Source organism: Salvelinus namaycush, chromosome 10, assembly GCF_016432855.1.
Source record: "Salvelinus namaycush isolate Seneca chromosome 10, SaNama_1.0, whole genome shotgun sequence".
Classification (NCBI taxonomy): Eukaryota; Metazoa; Chordata; class Actinopteri; order Salmoniformes; family Salmonidae; genus Salvelinus; species Salvelinus namaycush.
Genome location: NC_052316.1, coordinates 10,790,044 through 10,806,462, shown reverse-complemented (window position 1 = coordinate 10,806,462; position 16,419 = coordinate 10,790,044). Strand labels below are relative to the sequence as shown.

General features: G+C 43.3%; 1 protein-coding gene across 2 annotated transcripts in view; it reads left to right on the top strand.

Annotated features, from left to right (window-relative positions):
- The window catches only part of LOC120054662 (dual specificity protein phosphatase CDC14AB-like), a 47,172-nt gene that overhangs the window by 17,512 nt on the left and 13,241 nt on the right, over positions 1-16,419 (top strand). For both annotated transcript variants that reach the window (XM_039002190.1, XM_039002189.1), the window contains exons 6-11: positions 7,623-7,689; positions 11,030-11,092; positions 11,666-11,753; positions 12,113-12,343; positions 12,888-13,026; positions 14,005-14,182. In XM_039002190.1, coding sequence (XP_038858118.1) covers positions 7,623-7,689; positions 11,030-11,092; positions 11,666-11,753; positions 12,113-12,343; positions 12,888-13,026; positions 14,005-14,182 — 766 coding nt within the window. The remainder of the gene's footprint in view (positions 1-7,622; positions 7,690-11,029; positions 11,093-11,665; positions 11,754-12,112; positions 12,344-12,887; positions 13,027-14,004; positions 14,183-16,419) is intronic.

The window sequence follows — 16,419 nt, the reverse complement described above, 5'->3', positions numbered from 1 at the left end:
TGTTACAATGTTATGAGAGGGAAATGGACGGACCACACACACTCACAGTAGTACATAGACACACATTATGTCAGCGGTCTCTAACATTTTCTAGCATGAGCTACTTAAAAAGAAAAATTAAACATGTCGCAAGATACAAATGTCTTTTTCTAGCTGTCAAATATGCACGTTCCCCTCTTCTCCCCTGCAACTCTTCCCCGGGTCCTTAGTGCACTACTTTCTCTTGTACAATGTTTTCTGTCAATAAACCTGGTAAAAGAATGGTTAATAAACCACTCTAAGTGGTATTTTTTTCCCTAAATTGTCTTTTCTCAGTTGTATATTTCCTGGTTTTAGAGTTGTTGTTTTTCTCAATTACAATTGTTCGTAAAGGAACAATGAAATTGGATGTTCTGAGGCCATGTCAATTGTTAAATCAATCTTTTTTTCGGGGGGGTCTGATTTATTTTTTATTTTTTTAATAGCAGATTTTTTTTGTGTAATCCCTCTTTTATTTTAATTTTATTGTGAATCTAGCGAGTGAGCAATGTGCCTGTCTAGTGACGGATCTGTACTGCTGCTGCTCATTTCATGGCAGAGTTTGCAAATAATGGATACAAATGATATACTTACTCATGATATACTTCTGCTAGGTAAGCCTACTTTGCAGTTAACATTTAATTTGAAAGGTTTTGGGGAAACTATTTCTGTCAACCCACAAGACAGTTACCATATCAACTGGCTTCACACGGCATGATAGATAAATGCACGCACCATGTGTAGACAGATGGGGTCAATGTTGCTGGAAATGAATTTGCAGATATTGTGTTAGGTTTTTAAGCCAATAGTGGCTAACCAGCGGTGGGATAAAGCCAATATTGTGTTGATTACACGGTAGCTTGCGGTGTCTGATAGTTGTAATATTTGTTTGACGGTTTGCAATGGAACACATGAAAAATGTAGTATACTTTTGGAATTGTTTGGCGAGCTACTCGTAGGTGGGCTGCGAGCTACTGGTAGCTTTCAATCAACCTGTTGGAGACCCCTGCATTACGGTTTGTAGGCACACATTATGGCAGGGGTCTCCAACCTTTTCTAGCATGAGAGCTACTTAATTTTTTTTTTACTTCCGCAAGCTACTCGTTTTTTAAAAACTTTCAAATAGACACACTCTTCTCTTCTACCCTGCAATTTTCCCCCGTGTCCTTGGTGTACAACAGATGTTTTCTGTCAGTGTTCAGTGCGTTCAGAAAGTATTCATACCCCTTAACTTTTTCCACATTTTGTTGTTCCAGCCTGAATTCAAAATAGATTAAATATTTTTAAAAATCTCACCAATCTACACACAATACCCCATAATGACAAAGTTAAAACATATCTAATTTACATAAGTATTTACACCACTTTGGCAGCGATTACAGCTGTGTCTTTCTGGGTATGTCTCTAAGAGCTTTGCACACCTGGATTGTACAATATTTGCCCATTTAAAAAAAGATATATATACACTGCTCAAAAAAATAAAGGGAACACTTAAACAACACAATGTAAATCCAAGTCAATCACACTTCTGTGAAATCAAACTGTCCACTTAGGAAGCAACACTGATTGACAATAAATTTCACATGCTGTTGTGCAAATGGAATAGACAAAAGGTGGAAATTATAGGCAATTAGCAAGACACCCCCAAAAAAGGAGTGATTCTGCAGGTGGTGACCACAGACCACTTCTCAGTTCCTATGCTTCCTGGCTGATGTTTTGGTCACTTTTGAATGCTGGCGGTGCTCTCACTCTAGTGGTAGCATGAGACGGAGTCTACAACCCACACAAGTGGCTCAGGTAGTGCAGTTCATCCAGGATGGCACATCAATGCGAGCTGTGGCAAAAAGGTTTGCTGTGTCTGTCAGCGTAGTGTCCAGAGCATGGAGGCGCTACCAGGAGACAGGCCAGTACATCAGGAGACGTGGAGGAGGCCGTAGGAGGGCAACAACCCAGCAGCAGGACCGCTACCTCCGCCTTTGTGCAAGGAGGTGCACTGCCAGCGCCCTGCAAAATGACCTCCAGCAGGCCACAAATGTGCATGTGTCTGCTCAAACGGTCAGAAACAGACTCCATGAGGGTGGTATGAGGGCCTGACGTCCACAGGTGGGGGTTGTGCTTACAGCCCAACACCGTGCAGGACGTTTGGCATTTGCCAGAGAACACCAAGATTGGCAAATTCGCCACTGGCGCCCTGTGCTCTTCACAGATGAAAGCAGGTTCACACTGAGCACATGAGCACATGTGACAGACGTGACAGAGTCTGGAGACGCCGTGGAGAACGTTCTGCTGCCTGCAACATCCTCCAGCATGACCGGTTTGGCGATGGGTCAGTCATGGTGTGGGGTGGCATTTCTTTGTGGGGCCGCACAGCCCTCCATGTGCTCGCCAGAGGTAGCCTGACTGCCATTAGGTACCGAGATGAGATCCTCAGACCCCTTGTGAGACCATATGCTGACACATGCACATTTGTGGCCTGCTGGAGGTCATTTTGCAGGGCTCTGGCAGTGCACCTCCTTGCACAAAGGCGGAGGTAGCGGTCCTGCTGCTGGGTTGTTGCCCTCCTACGGCCTCCTCCACGTCTCCTGATGTACTGGCCTGTCTCCTGGTAGCGCCTCCATGCTCTGGACACTACGCTGACAGACACAGCAAACCTTTTTGCCACAGCTCGCATTGATGTGCCATCCTGGATGAACTGCACTACCTGAGCCACTTGTGTGGGTTGTAGACTCCGTCTCATGCTACCACTAGAGTGAGAGCACCGCCAGCATTCAAAAGTGACCAAAACATCAGCCAGGAAGCATAGGAACTGAGAAGTGGTCTGTGGTCACCACCTGCAGAATCACTCCTTTTTTGGGGGTGTCTTGCTAATTGCCTATAATTTCCACCTTTTGTCTATTCCATTTGCACAACAGCATGTGAAATTTATTGTCAATCAGTGTTGCTTCCTAAGTGGACAGTTTGATTTCACAGAAGTGTGATTGACTTGGAGTTACATTGTGTTGTTTAAGTGTTCCCTTTATTTTTTTGAGCAGTGTATATATAATATTTGTTTGTTCTTTAAGGTCTGTCAGGTTGGTTGTTGATCATTGCTAGACAGGCATTTTCAAGTTTTGCCGTAGACTTAAGTCAAAACTGTTACTCGGCCACTCGGGAACATTCACTGTCTTGGTAAGCAACTCCAGTGTTGTATATTTGGCCTTGTTTAAGGTTATTGTCCTGCTGAAAGGTGAATTTGTCTTCCAGTGTTGGTTGGAAAGCAGACTGAACCAGGTTTTCCTCTAGGATTTTGCCTGTGCTTAGCTCCATTCCGTTTCTTTTTTTAACCTGAAAATCTCCCTAGTCCTTGCCGATGATAAGCATATCCATAACATGATGCATCCACCACCATGCTTGAAAATACAGTATGAAGAGTGGTACTCAATGATGTGTTGGATTTGTCCCAAACAACGCTTTGTATTCAGGATATAAAGTAAATTTCTTTGCCACATTTTTTGCAGTCTTACTTTAGTGCCTTGTTGCAAACAGGATGCATGTTTTGGAATATTTGTGTTCTGTACAGGCTTCCTTTTCACTCTGTCAATTAGGTTAGTATTGTGGAGTAACAACAATGTTGTTGATCCATCCTCAGTTTTCTCCTATCACATCCATTAAACTCTGTAACTGTTTTAAAGTCACCATTGGCCTCATGGTGAAATTCCTGAGTGGTTTCCTTCCTCTCCGGCAACTGCGTTAGGAAGGACGCCTGTGTGTTAGTAGTGACTGGCTGTATTGATACATCATCCAAAGTGTTATTAATAACTTCACCATGTTCAAAGGGTTATTGAATGTCTGTATTTTTATTTTTACCTATCTACCAATAAGTGCTCTTTGCGAAGCATTGGAAAACCTCCCTGGTCTTTGGTTGAATCTATGTTTGAAATTCACTTCTCGACTGCGGGACCTTACAATTATGTGTAGGGTACAGAGATGAGGTATTCATTCAAAGATAATGTTGACTATTATTGCACACAGAGCGAGTCCATGTAACTTATTATGTGACTTGTTAAGCAAATGTATTACTCCTGAACTTATTTAGGCTTGCAGTAATAAAGGGGTTGAATACTTATTGACTAAAGACATTTCAGCTTTTCTTTTTTAATTGATTAGTAGAAATGTCTAAAACATAATTCTACTTTAACATTATGGGCTATTGTATGTAGGACAGTGACACAATCTAAATGTAATCCATCTTAAATTAATGCTGTAACACAAAATTGCTGATTTTCTTTTTTTTCAGTTAGCTTTCTCCTGTTCTGGGATTTTTTTCCTATTTTCTTTTTTTAATTGTTTTTTTACTCAAGATTACAATTCTTCATAGAGAACAACAAATTTATGTTTTTTAGGTCTGTTTTAAATTGTGTTATTCCTCTTTTTTAATTGCCTATCTAGCGAGAGTGGAATGTGTCGGTCTAGCAATGTTTCTGCTGTTAGGCCTATTGCTGCAGCACATGTTACGGTAAAAGAATCGCCACCCAATTGATACCAATAATCACGATATACAGTACCAGTCAAACGTTTGGACACCTATTCATTCCAATTTTTACTATTTTCTACATTGTAGAATAATAGTGAAGACATCAAAACTATGAAATAATACATATGTAGTAACCAAAAAAGTGTTAAATAAATCAAAATATATTTTAGATTCTTCAAAGTAGCCACCCCTTTGCCCCGATGAAAGCTTCGCACACTCTTGGCATTTTCCCTTGAATGAGTAGATGTCCAAACTTTTGACTGAAACTGTAGTTCTGTCAGGTAAGCCTACTTTGCAGTTAACACTTAATTGAGAAGGTTTTAGGGAATGTCTTTCTACCAACAAGGCTGTTATCATTAGCATCACTAATTGGCTACACACAGAGTGATAGACAAATGCGTGCACCAAACAGACAGATGGGCAATATTGCTGGCAGATATTATGTTTAGCTTTTTAAGCCAGTAGGGGCTAACCGGGGGGGGGGGGGATAATGTCAATGTGGCTTTGATTGCGTAGTAGCCAGGAGCTTGAGGTGTCTAATACTTGTGAGATTTGTTGATGACAGTTTGCAATGGAAACCATGAAAAATGCATGTACTTTCAGAATGATTTGGTGAGCTACTCATAGGTGGGCTGCAAGAAACTGGTAGCTCTCAATCTACCTGTTGGAGACCCCTGCATTACGGCATATAATCACACACACGTACAGAAACAGTTTCAGCCTTTTGTGTCTGAAACACCTTGTTTTGTGTTGTGAGTGGTGTCACGGTAACTGAACTCCTCATGTCTCTGACACACCACTTTGTATAGGTGGCCTCTTGAAGGCTCTTGGTTGAAGTTCTGCCATTTACTTTGATGCTCCTGTCAGTAACAGAGCGCTCCCAGCCTGCAGCAGCACTCCGACCAAGAGAGAGGAACGAGAACAAACAGCTGAATTTGACCCAGATTCTTCTGCCAGCTACAATATGCCTATGAAATGAGGAATTAAGTACATGCGTGCATAATGTGCTTTTTGAGATGTTGTGCGTGCGAAATTGTGTGTTTGTGAAACAGGGAAGCTGTGTTTATAGATTAATTTAAAAAAGAATGTCAGCATTGGGGAATGCCAAATGAGCTGAGGCCGAAATGCAAGTGCTTTGATTTCATGAAAAGCTGTCTCTAGAAAGATATGTCTTCCCACATTCGCTGGTCTCCTCTCTCAGGGCCAATTCTCTGCACGGAACATCTCCTTAAGGACGTGACGAAAGTCTTACGTGTTCAGTTTTCACCATGAATATATACATATACATCGATCTCCCCATTGCCCTGTTTCAAGTGTTCTTTCCAAATGTAATGTTTTTTTTGTTCTCCTTTGTCGTTGGCATATCTAGTATCCCAATTATATCCAAGGTCACTGTCTGTCACCTGAGAAGTGGATGGTGACATCACTTGTCCTGGCTCAAGGACTTATTCAATTGGAGCATTCCTCTTGATGCCCATGTCCCACAAAAGATGAGATGTTTGGATTCTATGTTCGGATATGGACCAGTGGTTTCTGATTTGTGTGTGTGCAATGGGGATGTTTGCTGTGTTTTGATAGGGGTGAGTACATGGAGGGTACCTTGTTTCGTAGCTGAGGTTTGGGGTCACCTTGTTTTTGAAAGATATATTTTTTTGTCCATTAAAATAACATCAAATTGATCAGAAATACAGTGTAGACAGTGTTAATGTTGTAAATGACTATTTTAGCTGGAAACGGCAGATTTAAGGAATATCTCCGTAGGCGTACAGAGGCCCGTTTTCAGCAACCATCACTCCTGTGGTCCAATGGCATGTTGTGTTAGCTAATCACAGTTGATCATTAGAAAACCCTTTTGCAATTATGTTAGCACAGCTGAAAACTGTTGTCCTGATTTTTAAAGAAGCAATAAAACTGGCCTTCTTTAGACTAGTTGAGTATCTGGAGCATCAGCATTTGTGGGTTTGATTACAGGCTCAAAATGGCCAGAAACAAATAACTTTCTACTGAACCTCATCAGTCTATTCTTGTTCTGAGAAATGAAGGCTATTCATTGCGAGAAATTGCCAAGAAACTGAAGATCTCGTACAACGCTGTGTACTACTCCCTTCACAGAACAGCGGATACTGGCTCTAACCAGAATAGAAAGAGGAGTGGGATGCCCCGGTGCACAACTGAGCAAGAGGACAAGTACATTAGTGTCTAGCTGAGAAACAGACACCTCACAAGCCCTCAACTGGCAGCTTAATTAAATAGTACCTGCAAAATACCGAAATTCACATACTGAACAAATATATAAATGCAACAATTTCAAATATTTTACTGAGTTACAGTTCATAGAAGGAAGTCAGTCAATTTAAATAAATAAATTAGGCCCTAATCTATGGATTATGCATGACTGTGAATGGGCACAGCCATGGGTGGGCCTGGGAGGGCATAGGCCCACCCACTTGGGAGCCAGCCCCCCCTCCTCAGACAGTCCCGCAGGTGAAGAAGCCAGATGTGGAGGTCCTGGGCTGGCATGATTACAAGTGGTCTGCAGTTGTAAGGCCAGTTGTATGTACTGCCAAATTATCAAAAATAATGTTGGAGGCAGCTTATGGTAGAGAAATGAACATGACATTTTCTGGTAACAGCTCTGTTTGACTTTCCTGCAGTCAGCATGCCAATTGCACGCTCCCTTAACTTGAGACGTCTGTTGCATTGTGTTGTGTGACCAAAACTGCACATTTGTGGCCTTTTAATGTCCTCAGCACAAGGTGCACCGGTGTAATGATCTGTTTAATCAGCTTCTTAATATGCAACACCTGTCAGGTGGATGGATTATCTTGGCGAAGAAGAAATGCTCACTAACATGGATATTAACAAAATTTGAGAAACTTTGTGCGTATTGAACATTTCTGGGCTCTTTTATTTTAGCTCATGAAAATGGGACCAACACTTTACATGTTGCGTTTTATATTTTTGTTCTGTATAGTTCCCATGTTTGGGCTTCAGCATATTGTCTTTCCAATCTCTCCAATGTGGTAATTGCGACACTTAACTCATTTTTCAATTAATCTCTCACTCACTTCTTAATTTCTTTGATTTTCAGAGACGCCTCATTTGGAAACTGCACATACAACCTGACTATTCTCGACTGCTTGCAAGGAATCCGGAAGGTGAGTTTTGTGTATTTATGGACTTAGTGAATTTCCAGTAAATCGTAATGTTAAATAGAAAGACATCTTTTGTGTAGCTGATTTTGATTGCTTTCCTTCTGCGCCCTCTTTTCCTCCCTCTTTATCACCATTCTACAGACTTTCTTATAGCCAAGGCCAAGCCAACACTTACTTGCTGACTACACCGGCCACTAGCTTGCGTCCATCATAACCAACTGTATTCATTTGTGGGCAGGTCCAAACAGACAAGTAACATTTAGCTAGCTAGCTTTTGCTGGCTAGTTTGTTCTGGGAGATTAACACTAGGTTGTTATTTTACCTGACATGCATATGGTCCCCTTTTTTTAGCTGGTTCTTTGTAGAATTTTGATCCATAGTCATACAAAGTTGTGTGTTTCTTTACTCCGATTAATCCACAGGTAAAAAGGGAAACCTAGTTAGTATCCAATACGGAGGGGAATTGTGGCACATCTCAAATAGATCCAAGTTCTATTTTAGCGCTTGGCTACACAGACGCTTGTTCGCTTGCGGGTGAAAGGGTTGAATAACATGTATGTGTACATTTTTCTTTTGCGATGCTAGTGCACTCAACATGGTCGATAAGGTTGGCATGTTAGCAGTTGTCTGTCTCTCTGTAGCATCCTGACCTAGCATTTAGATGGCAATCCCAGACTGAGGGCAGAGTTTTGTAGTCCGGCAGCGGGAGACTTATGTTGTGCAGTTTCTGAGTGATGAAGGGAGTGTGCTAGTTTGTCTCTGTATGGGGGGGACAGTTATGTAACCCTGTAGGTGAGCTGTAGGAAGGTAGCACAGTCTCACGTGGCACTGCAGGTACAGTAGACAAAGGCAAACACCCACAATAACCACTCTTTAGGTTACATCAGCCATGCTGGGGACTTAGTTTGCCAGCAGTGTCATTCTGGAAAGACTTGTCAGACAGCCATCATATAGGAATGTCTGCGATTCCATGGCACATTCCAGTATTTCCTGTCAACTTCCACAAAAGGCCCTAGTACACACACACACACACACTACGTCACTCCCCGAAGACCCTGGGAATTTCCCTTCCCATTGTGAGAGGCAGGGAATAATAACAAGTTAGTCTGTGGCACTATTGAAACCTTAGACTCCAGTCCCATATATTTACAATAAGGGTTTGGGGTAATTTAAATTCACTTCCTGAATGAAATTGGCACCAATTCTGGTATATAGCCCTCAGAACAGCACACAGCCAAGACAATGCAGGAGTGCAGCGATGCTCCCCATGCAACCTGATAGAGCTTGAGATGATGTGCAGAGAAGAATGGGAGAAACTCCCCAAATACAAGTGTGCCAAGCTTCTGGCGTCATACCCAAGAAGACTCGAGGCTGTAATCGCTGCCAAAGGTGCTTCAACAAAGTACTGAGTAAAGAGTCTGAATACCTATGTAAATGTGATATTTCAGTTTTTTTTAAATACATTAGCAAAAATTCAAACTTTTTTTGCTTTGTCATTATGGGGTATTGTGTGTAGATTGGGGGGGGGGGGGACAATTGAATAATTTTTTAGAATAAGGCTGTAACGTAACAAAGTGGAAAAAATCAAAGGGTCTGAATACTTTCCGAATGCACTGTAGGTATGTACCCTCACAGACAGGTGGGTCGGGTGTTCACCACAGTGTAAATGGTTCAAATGGATTTCCTTCTTTATAAACCTAAGCGTGGTACAGAAAGAGGCCATAGTTAACCCTGGTTTGCTGAGAGGTTAATTGTCTATTAAACCTGCTGCTCAGGAGAACTGAGAAGAGTTGCGTAACACAGACCTGGGGGGAGAGCAGCTCAGACAGTTGTCAACACTACAGACCTGACAGAGAAGAGGGGATGGAAAGAGGCTGTCAGCGCAGTGTGTGCGTGCAGTGAACATGCACGCTCACGTGTCCAATGTTTGTGTGCATCTCAGTTTCCCTGTCTCAAATGGATAGTCTCCTGCTCTCTGCCTGTCCATGGATTTATTTTACTATATAGTGATTTTAAATGCAGTCGGATACGTTTCTGAGCCAAGGACAGACCCTGAACTTAACCTTGAAAGAGCGCGTACACAATATATTCTACTTGGACAGTATTGTATTATTGTATGCGTTATGTGAGGGGCATGGAGGTTTGTTTGACAGTAGCTGTGTTACTTTGATTTACTGTTAATTCACAGGCTGGAGAGCTGGATCGGGTGGTTTCTTTAGAACTCAACTGGTGACATGAAATGCGATAATTAGTTTAACCGGTTTTGATTTAAGAATAAAGGCCTGGACAGTAAAGACCAGATCTCTCCCATCTATCTGACTTTGTTTTGAAGTAAAATAGATCAAATAGTTTTTAATATCTCTTTGGCTATCCTTCTGGCTTTAGAATCTGTGACTGATCTAGACATGGGAATCCAGAACTATGAACTCAGTGGCTGATCTTTTAAACCAGTTGAGACTTGATTTCTGGTGGATAAAGAAAACCAGTCAACTCTTCTGGGACACTAACAGGACTGGAGCTGAATAGCTCTTTGGCTCGCTGCCTTGGAGAAGCAAAAATAAAAAAAATAAAAACTTAAAAAAATATATATTGGCTCAGCCGAACTATATAAAATTCACTAAATAATTTCAACTTCATTTTACAATTCTGCGAATCACAACCCCCTAATGCTTACCAATGATAGCTCTACAGTGTATGGCTGGTACAGTGTAGTACTGACTTCACACACATAATCAGACACTCCCTATTTGACACAACTGCTGCAAATGTCACAGGCCTTAGACAGGAGACACACAGTGGTGTGGGGTAGAATACTGGGAAGGAGCACGGTGGTTCCACGTTCTCTACTCACAATGACCCTCAAGGCTTTGGTTGGTTGCTGACTGTTCACTATGCATCAATCCTCACCAACGCTATAATTGAGTTGGCGGGTTAAAGTGCCCACATGTAGTAATTTAGTAATTAGTCATTTAGCCTTGCACCTAGCAAACGCGTCACTTTGTCATGCCAGTAACCCTCTTATGTTATTGTTGCTTTATTATCCCTATCCTTGTAAGCCCACATTATCATCAACATGGCTTAGTTTGATGCAGCTGATAATGACTGTCTGGGTCACTTTGCCATCCTCCGCTGTAACAGTATCTGTTCTGAGCGACGCAGATTGTAATCGGTCATCATGACCCTGCATAGGCTTTTGTGCGTCAGGCTTTCCGGTGGACCGCAGGCTTGAGGTGAATCTAGTTCTAAGGCTGCCTGGGTCACTTCAGTTTTGCTTGGTCATGAATGAATTGAGACACACACATACATATATTAAACTGTCTCTGTTCTTTTCTTTCCTCTTCAGGCCCTGCAGCATGGATTCTTTGACTTTGAGACATTTGATGTGGACGAATACGAGCACTACGAGGTAATGATGACATGTTGACCTTGGACCTGCTCCAATAGTAAGCGTCCACCCATCAGTTTGAACGGCAGAGCATCTGTAAAATGCAAATGGAAGCACCCCTACAATATTCACAATCCCACTCTGTTACGCAACGCTGCGCTCGACTGATGAGCTGACGTGACCTTTTAGTTTAATGAAAACGTCTTGTGTGAGTGACATCAGTTAGTTTGACCCGACTAGGCAAAACCGGGCAGAATATTGTCGTCTACTACTAAAGTGTGTGGCACATAGTCACAAAATTACTTTTTTGATAATGTTGTGGCAGTCTAGCCTGGTCCCAGAGCTGTTTGTGCCATGGATTAGCAATGACAATAGGAGTAGGCAAGGCGGTACAAACCGATCTGGGACCAGGCTAGTGGGAGCCATCAGTTTAGGCTGATACTGAAGATGGCTACTAACTGGCCAGCCTGGAAAGTCTGAATAAAGCATTTAGTGTTGAAGTAGAATTTTCAGTCAGAGCAAAATGTCCATATCCCTTTTCTTCTGGGCCCCTGTTGGATATGTTGAGTCGTCTTCTCTCTCTCTCTGTTATAGCGAGTGGAAAATGGAGACTTCAACTGGATCGTGCCTGGGAAATTTCTGGCCTTCAGTGGACCCCATCCCAAAAGTAAAATAGAAAATGGTGAGATGAGTTTTGGATTCTCTCCGTGACCTTTTATGGACCCTTTTTCTTTCAGAATCAACAGCCGTTCCAAAGTAATTTAATAGTGTTGTCTCGACCAATGAACCTTGACAAGGTTCGGGTTTAGATTGGAGATTTAGATAGACTTTCCCTATGCATCTGTTTTCCCTTGTCTGTTCTCCTCTGTAACAGCAGATGGAGTCATTGGCATAGTAATAAGTTTGACAACAAACCAAAGATTGCTCTGAGCTTAACAAGGCTTTCGTTACTTTTTGTCTTCACCGGAAAGTCTAGAATTAGTTGTCCGTACCTAAGTTTTACACAAATTAACTGTTCTTAATCTCCCCCCCCTAAACCAGGCTACCCTCTTCACGCTCCAGAAGCATACTTCCCCTACTTCCGACAGCACAACGTTACCTCGGTCGTCCGGCTCAACAAGAAGATCTACGATGCCCAGCGCTTCACGGATGCCGGCTTCGACCACTACGACCTGTTCTTTGTAGACGGCAGCACGCCAAGCGACGTCATCACCCGCCGCTTCCTTCACATCTGCGAGAGCACCGACGGAGCCGTGGCCGTCCACTGCAAAGGTGAGACATGCGCGTGCGCACACTGCAGTATATGTTCAGATATTTCAAATATCTGATATACCTGAGGTGTGCTTGATTTGGCTTGCCTGGCATATGGGGTCTGCACTATTTGGACTGTTTCCATTGTGTGCCTGGCAAGCTAAATCAAACGCACCTTACGTATTTTATGTTTGTTAAGAGGGATTTTAAAGAGTTCACTCTTCATTGGAATGTTATTTGGCTGCCAAGTTGATCAGTAATGCAGCGCTCAACTGTAGGCTGTATTTTTGTATTCTTTGCCACTGAACGCAGGTCTGTAGGTCTTACATTAGGGGGCAGTGTTGTTTAATGTATGCCTCTTGTCAGGCGTATTACTTACCAGTGTTACTGTAGTGCTCTAGTATTGCAGTGATACTGTACCCATGTCTTATGTGATGGAGCCTATGTTCCTAAAAGTCTTATTTATAGAACAAATCTGATAACATTATGGTCATGTCTTTATCTGTCTCTTTATCCCATCTGTTTTTATTTATCTCTTATCTATCTCTCTCTCTCTATCAATCAGCTGGCCTTGGGCGTACAGGCACTCTCATAGGCTGTTACCTGATGAAGCACTACCGCTTTACAGCAGCAGAGACCATCGCCTGGATCAGGGTCTGCCGACCAGGCTCCGTCATCGGCCCTCAGCAGCACTTCCTGGAGGAGTAAGTATTCCTTATAGCTGGTCCTAGATCATTTTCCTCTAGCTACTTGTCATTCATATACATTATAAGCCTTTGGAAGAGCAATTGTTAGAATCCACAGTTTCTCAAGCAAGGAACTGTCTTGACATAGTCTTTGTGCCCTTGATTGGCAATTTGTCTTGTTCATTCAGAGTTGAGGGGGAATTTAGGGGGGGGGGTATGGAAATCTTCAGAGCCAATGAAATGTTTGTGCCTCAGGTTATGGCCTGATAACACGCTCTGCTGTAGATTTTGTCAGGGGAGAATTTATGTTATTTTTCTTAAGTGTTCTTTAATCTTTATACCAGTTCATCCAAATGTGTTGGCTGACCACTTTTTATTCAACTTGCTGACTAAACCAGAAAGTCTGGCACTCGTGTGTGTTGTGAAGGGGGATAACATACTCCTCCATGGGGGAGAGTCTAACAGGAAATGCAAGGACAGATGAAAGATCTTACACATACCAGTAGGATGCTTTAGACAGCTTTTCAGGCTTGCTCAACTGCTGTTTTGTGGGAAGAGTGTGTGTTAGCGTGTGTGTTTTAAATAGTGCTCGGGACTTGTTCCCAGTCCATCCATCATCTGTGAAGCTGAACAGATTCCTGTCCTGGTTATCCACAGCTTGTTGTTGGTCCTAGTCTCTCCAAAGCTGTCTGCCATGTTCTGGGTGAACAAAGAGGTAAAGATTAAATGGGGTAAATTGTTGGTCAAATCTGTCCCCCCCCCTCCATTCAGCCCTTCAACAGCAGTTGTAGTATTATCTCTTAGCATCGATTCCATTGTCCTGGGATATAAACTGTCTCTCTCTGGTCAGGCCACAAGTGACATGGTCTTATAGACTTAAGGTCCCATGGTCGGTGAGTGTGTCCTAATGCAACCTCTCACTCCCCCACACCTTTCCATATTTCTCTCCCTTTTCGTCTTCCGCTCATCGCTTTCTCCGATCTGTTTCTCTGTCAGGAGGCAAGCAGCCATGTGGATGCAAGGAGACGTGCAGCGTTCGCAGCAGAAGCAGCCGAGGGGCGTGTCTCGCCTCACCTCCAGCATGGACGACCTCACCCTCAACCCCACCCACACCACCATCACCACCAGCCCTGCTGGCATCCTCAAGTCCCACAGCATCGACCGCCTCCAAGAGGTCAGTGCCACCCCACAACACTTCCCAGGGTCCTGTTTGTTAGGCACTAAAATGAATTTAAAAAACTGAAACAGGGAGGGAGTATCTGAACTTGTCCAATAAGAAACACTTGTTTCACCTTAATCAATACATCCCTGTGTTCACTTAGGAAATTGCGAATTGTTTCAACCCTGTTTTTAATAAGTTATTTTCTGTTTGGCGCCTAATGAACACGACCCTGATAATGCCCCATTTCCCCGTGGATGTGAAACATCTGAGGCTACAGCTATTCCCCCACTTTTGATGTAAAACCATTCTAGTGTTCCTTCTAGAATGTTCAGTTATAGGTGGCCTACTCCCCTTACCCTCACACACCCTTACCCTCTCTTGTTTGGAGCTGTAGCGTGGGGATGACTAAGTATCGTCTACTCTTGTGGAGGCTGACTCAATTTCCCTGCGGAGAGTGTGTGTGTGTTCACGTGCGTGTCTGTGCGTAGTCGGTGGTTGTCCGTAAGTTCTGGGGGCTGTGAGGACAGACAGTAGATGTTTGCTTCTAAAGGCTTCTGATCTTGTACTCTTATCCCAGGGTCAAATTATTTATATCAAATGAATCACACACAACTGTTGACCTGAAGAAAATCTGAGACGTCTAGGGTGTATTATTTCGTACCTAATGTATACTCAGCAAAAAAAGAAACGTCCCTTTTTCAGAGATAATTCGTAAAAATCCAAATAACTACACAGATCTCTATTGTAAAGGGTTTAAACACTGTTTTCCATGCTTGTTCAATGAACCATAAACAATTGTTAAGACACTAACAGCTTACAGACGGTAGGAAATTAAGGTCACAGTTATGAAAACTTAGGACACTAAAGAGGCCTTTCTACTGACTCTGAAAAACACCAAAAGAAAGATGCCCAGGGTCCCTGCTCATCTGTGTGAACGTGCCTTAGGCATGCTGCAAGGAGGCATGAGGACAGCAGATGTGGCCAGGGCAATAAATTGCAATGTCTGTACTGTGAGACGCCTAAGACAGCGCTACAGGGAGACAGGACAGACAGCTGATTATCCTCGCAGTGGCAGACCACGTGTAACAACACCTGCACAGGATCGGTACATCCGAACATCACACCTGCGGGACCGGTACAGGATGGCAACAACAACTGCCCGAGTTACACCAGGAACGCACAATCCCTCCATCAGTGCTCAGACTGTCTGCAATTGGCTGAGAGAGGCTGGACTGAGGGCTTGTAGGCCTGTTGTAAGGCAGGTCCTCAGACATCACCGGCAACAACGTCGCCTATGGGCACAAACCCATCACTGGACAAGACAGGACTGGCAAAAAGTGCTCTTCACTGACGATTCGTGGTTTTGTCTCTCCAGGGGTGATGGTCAGATTCGTGTTTATTGTTGAAGGAATGAGCGTTACACCGAGGCCTGTACTCTGGAGCGGGATCGATTTGGAGGTGGATTGTCCATGGTCTGGGGCGGTGTGTCACAGCATCATCGGACTGAGCTTGTTGTCATTGCAGGCAATCTCAACACTGTGCGTTACAGGGAAGACATCCTCCTCCCTCATGTGGTACCCTTCCTGCAGGCTCATCCTGACATGGCCCTCCAGCATGACAATGCCACCAGCCATAATGCTCGTTCTGTGCGTGATTTCCTGCAAGACAGGAATGTCAGTGTTCTGCCATGGCCAGCGAAGAGCCCGGATCTCAATCCCATTGAGCACGTCTGGGACCTGTTGGATAGGAGGGTGAGGGCTAGGGCCATTCCCCCCCAGAAATGTCCGGGAACTTGCAGGTGCCTTGGTGGAAGAGTGGGGTAACATCTCACAGCAAGAACGGGCAAATCTGGTGCAGTCCATGAGGAGGAGATGCACTGCAGTACTTAATGCAGCTGGTGGCCACACCAGATACTGACTTACTTTTGACCCCCCCCCTTTGTTCAGGGACACATTATTCATTTTCTGTTAGTCACATGTCTGTGGAACTTGTTCAGTTTGTCTCATTTGTTGAATCTGAAAATACAAATATTTACACGTTAAGTTTGCTGGGGGAAAACGCAGTTGACAGTGAGAGAATGTTTCTTTTTTTGCTGAGTTTATTTATCAAACCGGCACTAGACATACTATAGGGGTGGGAGAGCTATTTCCGTAGACAGCTGTTCTTCTTGTACACAAAACACGGCCATGTTTTGCTTTGTTTCATTGTGATCTACTGAACATGCTTAGGCGCATATCTTACCGGTTCAT